The 10,108-nt window shown below is 36.0% G+C and overlaps 1 protein-coding gene across 1 annotated transcript; it reads left to right on the forward strand.

Annotated features, from left to right (window-relative positions):
• Window positions 1–436: 436 nt before the first annotated feature.
• Window positions 437–9,824, forward strand: LOC108987165 (ras-related protein RABD2c). Its single transcript, XM_035687476.1, has 8 exons — window positions 437–623; window positions 7,007–7,079; window positions 7,713–7,760; window positions 7,840–7,887; window positions 8,614–8,685; window positions 8,795–8,950; window positions 9,048–9,151; window positions 9,476–9,824. The coding sequence occupies exons 1-8, from the start codon at window positions 610–612 to the stop codon at window positions 9,567–9,569; spliced, it is 609 nt and encodes a 202-aa protein (XP_035543369.1). The 5' UTR covers window positions 437–609; the 3' UTR covers window positions 9,570–9,824.
• The last annotated feature ends 284 nt before the right edge of the window (window positions 9,825–10,108 follow it).

Below are 10,108 nucleotides of genomic sequence, written 5' to 3' on the forward strand. Positions count from 1 at the left end.
GGTAAATATAAGTTTTGGGTCTTGTTTGGTTATATAGAAGAGATAAAGTAAATAATAATGAAATAATTTGATTTAAGATATTTTATAAAGTTTTGAAAAATAAGAGAGAAAAAATTAAATAAAGATATTATAAAATTAAAATAATGTTAGAATATATTTTTTTAATATTATTTATTTTTTAAAATTTGAAAAAATGAAATTATTTTTTATGTTTTGTTTAAAAATTTGTAAAAATTATAATGATTATATAATAATTAGATGAAAAAATTAAAAAATATTTATATTTAAATTATGTTTAAATATTGAGATGGGTTGTCAGTGATAGTGAAACCAAACAGGCGTTAAAACACGTGGCAACATTCCGTTCCTTTTGCAACGTCATCCACAGTCACCAGTTCCGGGTCCTTTTGGCTTTTAAGAATTCGCACCCCAACATTCCCTTCTCCATTTCCTCGATTTCTCCCTTTACATTCTGAATCTCTCTCTCTCTCTTTCTGAGTCAGGCGGTTCGTAGTAGTTACGGTCAAATTATCGCCTGGAAAAAAGCATTCGACTCCATCATTTCGTTGAGATTCTTGTCATTTAATCGATCCCCATCCTAACTTAGCTATGAATCCCGACTAGTAAGCTTAATTTGTCCTCAATTAGCCTTTTTCCGTTTTATTTTTTTTCGCATGTAGTTCGAATTATATTCCTTTTCGTATTTGTCTTGAATTGTTTTTATTTTTCCTCGTCCAGATCTGTGGTGGTTTATTGCTCAATTGCCTAAAAGAAATGTTTCCTTTCATTTTTATTAATCTATGCTGCCATGTTTGGATCATTAATTTCGCTTGGATGATCGTGTATTTGGATTTAGCTCATGGATTTTAGATCTAGATTTTTTTTCTGCCAGATCCGCTGTCCCGAAACGGGTCGGGTGAATTTTATTATAGCTTGGGGAAAGGCATGCAAATTAGGTGGGGAAATTTTGGTTTAACCAACTGAGCCATCGAAAGCGCAATTCTTAGTTATCCAAGATTTGGTCGAGTGCTTGTAAGTTCAGGATAAATTCAGGTTGCGTGAACGTGGGCAGTTAGTTGACCATGCCGACAAAATATTTTGAGAAAAAGTTGAATGAAAATTTGCCTATTTATTCATTGTGATATGAGTACGGATCTAGCAAATAGCAACCAGCTTTAAGAGTGCTTTAACCGTGTTGATTCTCTTCATGATTGTAAGAATCGTATGATAAATCGTATTTGCATGTTTATTTGTATTGAATGTAATTTTAAAAACGTAATTTAAGTGATAAGAACCCAGTTGAATATTGCAGCAGAATCGTGAATTATGGAAAGAATTAAGAAGGAAAATTAATAAGGAAATGATAGAAAGAAATGAACTCTGGTTTTTGAGGAACCAGTGCCTCCAAGAATGCAGAGTTGCATGAAAACTCTTTAATGTATGTTACTTCACTTCTGTGTCCTTTTATACAACTAAAGGTGGGTTTGGATAGACAGTTCAGATGAGATGAGATGTTTTGTTGAAAGTTGAATAAAATATTGTTAGAATATAATTTTTTAGTATTATTTTTATTTTGGAATTTGAAAAAGTTGAATTGTTTATTATATTTTTGTATAGAAATTTGGAAAAGTTGTAGTGATGAGATGAGATGAGATGTTTTGTGTATCCAAACCCACCCTAAAGCTACGTTAATTCTGTTACTTCTTTTTGGTATTTCTGTTACAATAAGGGCATTATAGTAAATTTTCATTTAATGACCACATGCTCCTCACATGTACACTTAAGGCCTCTTTCGATACTTCAGCTCTCCACTCCTTCCGTCCATTTTATTTTCCTTCTACTTAAACACCTCTTACATTCACTTCCCCATCAAAAGACCTTGCCCACAAGGTCAGGGTACAAACATCTCAACTGCTCCACAGGAAGCCATGATGAATCCTCCTTTGGTGCACCCTTCACTTGACAAGTAATTCAATATAAGGCTCGTAATTCAGTGCACACATCCTTCTTTGCAAAATTAATTCAGGCTCAGTTCTGAAGCCTCCATGCAAATCCAACATAGGCAATGTAGATGAAGTCACAATTGTTGATCCCACATGCTTCTTTAAGGAAGATACATGAAATACTAGATGAAGTGAAGCACTGGAAGGCAATTCCAACTTGTATGCTACATCACCAATACGTTGTAAAACTTTAAATGGATCAAAAAATCTTGGTGCCAACTTGTAACTAACAGGTCGAGCCACACTATGCTACTTGTACTTCTGAAGCCTCAAATAAACCATGTCACCTACCTGAAATTCTCGAGGTGTATGGTTTTTTATCACACTGTTGCTTCATAACTGCTTGTGCTGCCAACAAATTCTTCCTCAACAAATTAATGATGTTCTCTTCCCGAGACCTCAATTGGAAATCCAATTCAGCATTCTGAGTAGTGCCTGTAACAAACTGAAGTAATGTTGGTGGAGGTACACCATACAAAGCCTCAAATGGTGTCATCTTAGTAAAAGAGTGAACTCTTGTATTATTCCACTACTCAGCCCACGACAACCACTTCATCCACTCCTTTGGCCTCTAATTCACAAAGTATCTGAGATACTGCTGCAAAAATTTATTCACAATCTAAGTTTGACCATCTGACTGTGGATGGTATGCCGAGGTGAAACTCAAACTACTGCCATGCATTCGAAACAATTCCTTCCAAAAGGAACTTGTGAAAACATCTCCATCAATAACAATAGAGGCAGGCATCCTATGCAACTTAAAAACTTGATTAATGAATAATTTAGCCACTAATCCTGCTGTGTAAGGATGAGAAAGAGGAAGAAAATGTGCATATTTTGTGAATCGATCCACTACTACAAAAACCACTGTATATCCTTGTGAATTGGGCAAAACTTCAATGAAGTCCATGGAAATTTCAGTCCATGACTTAGTAGGGATAGGTAGTGGCTGTAATAACCTAGCAAGGTGTACATTCTGCCTTACACTGCAGTGGCTGTATATCCTCTTCATACCAGACCAACAAAAATTAGATTTAGCTCGATGCAAAGATTTCTGGTATCCAAAATGCCCTCCCACTGCATTGCTATGGATACAATCCAATACCTGCTACTTAAAAGGAGAAAGTTTGGATAAAAATAACTTTCCCTTTTTAAACAACAATCTATTTTTAACTTCATACCCCTTCCCATCTAACTTCCCCTGCTGAATTTTCTTACAAATGTCAGCAACTTCCACATCCTGTAGATAAGAACTTCTAAGTTGCTCAAGCTAGATAGGATCTAAAACTGTAATAGCATTGCATATTGGGCCCTCTTGAGGGCCCTATACTTCAAAAAAAAAAAAATATAGGGCCCTCTTGAGTCACTTCATGCTTCCTTGATAAAGCATATGCAGCCACATTCTCCTTCCCATTCTTATGCTATATTATGAAATTATAGCCAAGCAACTTACTAATCCATTTCTGTTGTGAAGGTGTTCCAATTTGCTGCTCAAGCAAGAACTTAAGAATTTGATGATTAGTCTTAATAACAAAAGTTCTTCCCCCATTTCTTAACAGCATACACAAGAGCAAGCAACTCTTTTTCATAAGTCGACAGATCCAAACCTTTTCCCTTCAAAGCTTGACTGAGGTAAGCAAAGGGTCTCCCCTCCTTGCATCAAACTGCACCCACTCCAAGACCAGATGCATCACATTCAATTAAAAATGACTTCTCAAAGTCTGGTAAGGCCAACACTGGTGGAGTACTCATGGCTATCTTCAATGCTTCAAAGGCTGCAGAAGCCTCCCCATTCCAACAGAAAGCATCTTTCCTCGGTAAAGCAGTTAGAGGTGCAGCAATAAGTCCATAGTTTTTTATGAACTTTTTGTAATACCCTGTTAACCTAAGAGACCCTCTCAAGGATTTAATAGACTTGGGTAATGGCCATTCAACCATGGCTTTTAGTTTAGAAGGATCTGCTTAACTCCTTCAACAGACACCAAATGACCAAGATGGTCTATTTCAGCACATGCAAATTTACACTTACTCCTCTTAGCAAACAAAGTGTGTTTAGCTAAGGTCTCCAGCACCATAGCAAGGTGTTTCAAGTGCTCCTCTTTTGTCTTACTATACACAAGTATATCATCAAAAAAGATAATAACAAACTTCCTCAAAAAAGGTTGAAAAACCTCATTCATAAGAGCTTGAAATGCGGTAGGAGCATTTGTTAAACCAAAAGACATAACTAAAAATTCATAATGCCCTTGGTGAGTTCTAAATACTGTTTTTTCAATATCCCTTCCCTTACTCGAATCTGGTGATACCCAGATCTTAAATCCAGTTTTGAGAAAATTATGGCTCCAAACAATTCATTTAAAAGTTCATCAGTTAAAGGAATTGGAAACTTTTCTTTGATGGTGTCTCGGTTCAAAGCTCTATAATCAATGCACATACGCCATGTGCCATCAACTTTCCTCACAAGTAACACAGGGGAAGAAAAAGGGGATTGGCTGCTTCTAACCATCCCAACTTCAAGTAACTCCTTCACAATCTTCTCAATTTCTGATTTCTGAAAAAAAAAAGGATATCTATATGGCCTTACAGAAATAGGAACTGCCCCTTCTTTCATATTAATCTGGTGGTCTCTACTTCTATTTGGAGGAAGTACTTTTGGTTCTTCAAAGACTTTACTATATTGTTGTAACACAACTTCCATCCCTTGATCAATGCCTTCCACTGATTCATCACATTTATTCTGCACAATCTGCAAGAACATGCCCTTTCTCTCCACTGTTGTTAACTGGCATATTTGAACATCTTGTACAATATCAGAAAAACTAGGATTCAAACCCTTTAAAATCACTGACTTGTTATTATCGTTAAAGGACATAGTAAGGGAATTAAAATCCCATAGTACAGGCCCCAAAGTCCTCACCCACTGCATACCCAGTACAACATCACAACCCCCCAAAGGTAACAAGAAAAAATCTGTTACAAACTGATTTCCTTGCACCTTGAGATCCACCTTTTCCACCACTCCTTCATTGCCCATTCTATCTCTCCATTAGCCGCACAAACTTCAATTAATTGGCCTTTACCAATCTTCAAGCCTGCCTTCTTGGCTATTAGAGGATCAAGGAAGTTATGAGTACTTACTGTATCCACTAATATCACTACTGAGCAACCATGTGCCTGTCCACTCAAGGTCATAGTACGTGGACTTAGAGCTGCAACTATTGCATGTAAAGAAATCTCAGGAGTCTCCCCATCCTTATCACCACGGCCCCCACTTACTAACACTTCTTTAGTCAACTCTTCTTCACACTCACTGTTATCAAACAAATCCTTTCCCTCCATGAGGTAAATTTTAGCTTTTTTAAAATGGTGGTTAGGATTCTACTTTTCATCACAAAAATAACACAGCCCCTTTTCTCTCATTTCTTTCATCTCTAAAGGACTAACCCTTTTAATAGGAAAAGAGTTTTTAAAGCTATTACCTGTGTAATTCTGAACAGCAGCTTGGCCAGTAACTTGCTTATTAACATTAGCAGCAAGATTAGAGCCTCCTGATGACAAAGGCACAAATGGAATGTGATTTCCCCCTGCTCTACTATTGCCACTCAGACTTGTGACATATTCCTCCTGAATCTTGGCCAATCCAAATGCTGAACTCAAGTTATTAGGATGCAACATACATACTGGCAAGCTAATTTCATCCTTGAGTCCACTAAGAAAGCAACTTAGCTTGTAACTCTCAGAAAATACTCTCAACCTATTTGACAGCACCTCAAACTGAGACTTATAGTCTGAGACTGTGGAAGTTTGCCTCATTCTAGTAATTGCCTCCATTGGATCATCATAAGAGGAACTACCAAATTGAACTTGTAAAGCTTCTGTGAAAGAATCCCATGAACGAAAAGTACCTGTTTCTTCAGCATCTTGAAACCATACCTAAGCACTCCCTTCCATGTAAAACAAGGCCATCCAAATCTTCTGTCCTCCTGGCATAGGGTTCAAAGCAAAATAGTGATTTGCTTTATAAATCCACCCCATTGGATTTTCCCCATCAAACCTAGGAAAGTCCAGTTTAATCGACCTGAATTGCATTCCCCTAGACAGCACAGAATTATCATTAAAAGCTTCTTCCTAGCCCCTCACATGACCATTTCGAGACCCCACTCTACCTCCATTTACTGCTTCCAACAACAAATCCATTTTCGAACTCAACTCATCCAGCACTCCTTGATGGTCTTCCACCCTCTTCTCCTGCTGTTCTTGGTGTTGCTTTAACCCAAGAATCTTCTCCAAGTCTTTAAAACACGTACCTTTTTCCATGACCCCAAAAAAGAACTGCTCTGATGCCACTTTGTTAAGAACCCAGTTGAATATTGCAGCAGAATCATGAATTATGGAAAGAATTAAGAAGGAAAACGAATGCGTAAGGAAATGATAGAAAGAAATGAACTCTGGTTTTCGAGGAACCAGTGCCTCCAAGAATGCAGAATTGCATGAAAACTCTTCAATGTATATTACTTCACTTCCATGTACTTTTATACAACTAAAGCTACGTTAATTCTGTTACTTCTTTCTGGTATTTTTGTTACAATAAGGGCATTACAATAAATTGTCATTTAATGACCACGTGCTCCTCACATGTACACTTAAGGCCTCTTTCAATACTTCAGCTCTCCACTTCTTCCTTCCATTCTATTTTCCTTCTGCTTAAACACCCCTTACATTAAGGCATGGATTTTGATCAGTAACTGTGGACAGAAATGGTGGGCAATCCTGTTTGTTTGAGCTCTTCTGGGTTTTATGGATTTCTCAGAGTAGTTGTTTATAGTTTGCATATTTATTGGCAAACTGGTGCTTATGAAGTTTCATTTTTGGTTTTGAAGGCAAGCTATAGTTCTACATATTCATTTTGCCGTTATGAATGGATTTGTAGTTTTTGCATATTTCTCTTTTAACATAGAGAAAACATGATAAATATTTTTCCATTCTTGTTTTCTTATTTGCAGCGACTATTTGTTTAAGCTTTTGCTTATTGGAGATTCTGGTGTTGGCAAATCTTGTCTGCTTCTGAGGTTTGCTGTGAGTTTTTAGTGCCCTTTCTTCTTATATTCTATTAGCTGAATGCATGTTTTATTATATTAAGAGAATTCCGATATGGGTGTATGCAATAGTGAGTGCGTTTCCTTGGCTTCAGTCAAACAACTTACATAGGCTAATGATTGCCATGGAGTATTTTATCTTTATCATGGAATTCGAAAGTCTTCTGACTCTTGTCTAGGAATTCAATTTTCATAATGCTATATCAAAATCATTATTATTGTTATATATATATATATATTTTAAAACATCTACCTGGAATGGGATAACCTATGGACTTTTTTCTTTAGAAAAAAAAACAATATGCCCATGGTTTCTGCTCCAGCCATTCCGTAAGATGTGGGATATGAGATTGTTTTAGATTGTGATTCTGGTCCATATGAAACTGAATTCAAGTATAAGCATTTGCTTTTAGTGCGGGATAGCCAAAGGAAAAAAAAAAATAGTGGTTTTATGGTTTTTCATCCAAATTTATAGGATACATCTTGTATCTATGTGATCAATAAATGTACTTGTTGTGATATCCTTATCAAAGTTTGCTGGTCCAACTTTTTATGATTCTTCTAAAGAGAAATTTATATGCTTTATAATTATATTCTATTATTTGGGAACCAGGATGATTCATATCTTGATAGCTACATCAGCACCATTGGAGTTGACTTTGTAAGTATTCATTTGCCTAACTGTTGGTTTCTATCATAAAAAATTTCAACGTAAAGACCTCTTCTATTCTGTTTTGTAGAAAATTCGCACTGTGGAACAAGATGGGAAAACCATTAAACTCCAAATTGTAAGTTTATGAATTGCTATGTTATTTCTTCTTTTGTCATCTATAAGTTTATGACTTCCCATGCAATTGCTTCTCTTGTCTTGGCAAATTCTAGTCCCATCATTAGTATTGCAATCAAGTTGAATCCCATGGGTGTGAATTCCTCATTCTGCTGGGGGACATAGTACATACCAGGCTTTTATATTAATGAAGATGTCTATCTGAAAGATTTGTATGATTTTGAAATGTCCAAGCCTAAAAGTAGGCTTAATTGTTGATATTTGTTGATGAGTTAAATCTTTATACCACAACATTATTAAAAGTTGTTGTCTTTATACCATTGTGTTGGCTGGTTTTGTCAACAAGTTTTCAAGTATTGTACAAAAAAAGTATTGTACAACCAGGCAGTCAAAATGGTTGTTATCTTGGTTGATAATAATGTGAACTTCCATGAACTGGAGTTATATTTTAAGTAGGCCCAGTGACTTAAAAAAGAAATGTAAGTTGCTTTTCTGCTCAATCAATCTCTTTTGTGCTATAAAAAATTATATAGAGACAAATATTACACAACTTCTACACAACTCTCTAATAATATTATTATTTCTTGAACTTATTTGAATTTTGTTTAACTTTGATGGGTATTCAAATAATAATAATATTTTTTTAGAGAGTTGTGTAATAGTTGTGGCCATATCATTTCCTGCTATTAAAAATGACTAATTGCTGTTCCATTCTCGGAAAATTCAGTGGGACACTGCTGGTCAAGAACGTTTCAGGACAATCACTAGCAGCTACTACCGTGGGGCTCATGGGATTATTGTAAGTTCTGAATTTTCTATTTCATTTAATTACTGCTTGCTTCTTTCATTTCTGAGTTGGTGGCAGCTCTTGTAAGAAATTTGTCTCAAGCTGGTGGCTGTCTGGACAGGTTGTTTATGATGTCACAGATCAGGAGAGCTTCAACAACGTTAAGCAATGGTTGAATGAAATTGATCGCTATGCGAGTGAAAATGTGAACAAGCTTCTAGTTGGCAACAAATGTGACCTCACTGCAAATAAAGTTGTGTCCTATGAAACAGCCAAGGTAATACTAAATTGTCAGGTTTTCCATTGTCATTTGATGGTACTTGCTTACTCCAAAAGTCTAACATCAATGTTTACATATGCTCTTCCCTTTTTAGGCATTTGCGGATGAAATTGGGATCCCTTTTATGGAAACAAGTGCTAAAAATTCGACCAATGTGGAACAAGCTTTCATGGCCATGGCTGCTGAAATCAAGAATAGGTACTGTGTTTATATGGCTTTTATGTTGTCATATGGTTGCGAAAGCAAATCCGAACATAGTTTTGGTGGTTTGGCAATGGTTTTCTCACAAGTTTCTTTGCCTCTTTTACTTGGTTTTGTTGTTTTATTGGCTTTTTTTTTTTTTTTTTAGGGGGGTTTTTATGTGTGAATTTTTTCTTTTTCAAAAGATGATGATGATATCGTAATTCTCTATGTGAAATCTGCAAGTCCAATTAAGTAATTATTTATGCATATTGCAAGATGATTGACCGTTTATAATTTCTGATGCGCTCTCTCTCTCCTCTCTCTCTCTCTCTCATTCAGGATGGCAAGCCAACCCATGAACAATGCCAGGCCTCCAACAGTGCAAATTCGGGGACAGCCTGTAAACCAGAAGTCTGGTTGCTGCTCTTCTTAAAGGGAAGAAGTATTAGGGGTTCATGATGTGTCTGTGTTTAGCTGTGGCATGTTAAACTAGTCTTATTAATGCTTTTGATATGAACAAATATTGTTAATTTGCTTGTCGGTACAGCACTTTGTTAAATTCCATTCTTTTAATGTATTTAATTTTAAAAAACGATTGTACAAATTTAGGATATTGGTGAATAGCAGTACTCTCCTCTGCGACTTCTGTTTCCTCACTTATGGGAATTGGGAAAGCCTTGATGATTGAGAGTGACCAGTTTAACCTAGGGGTGCCGAGTGTTCACCCACAGTTCACTAGTATCTCACTATGATGAGGTTATATTGTCAATTAATTTTGAAATTTCTTCTTTAAAAAATGAAGGATGATCCAAAAGTGATAAAAGTGTTTTATTTTACATGGTGGGGTTTGTAGCATTTCTAATGTTATTGAGGCTTCATTTTATAATAAAACTAATAATGAAGGTAATGGCTAAGAATACGACAAAATGAACAACAAAGTAAATAGAAGGAAGACCAAATATATCGCTTCGC

Source organism: Juglans regia, chromosome 2, assembly GCF_001411555.2.
Source record: "Juglans regia cultivar Chandler chromosome 2, Walnut 2.0, whole genome shotgun sequence".
Taxonomy (NCBI): domain Eukaryota; kingdom Viridiplantae; phylum Streptophyta; class Magnoliopsida; order Fagales; family Juglandaceae; genus Juglans; species Juglans regia.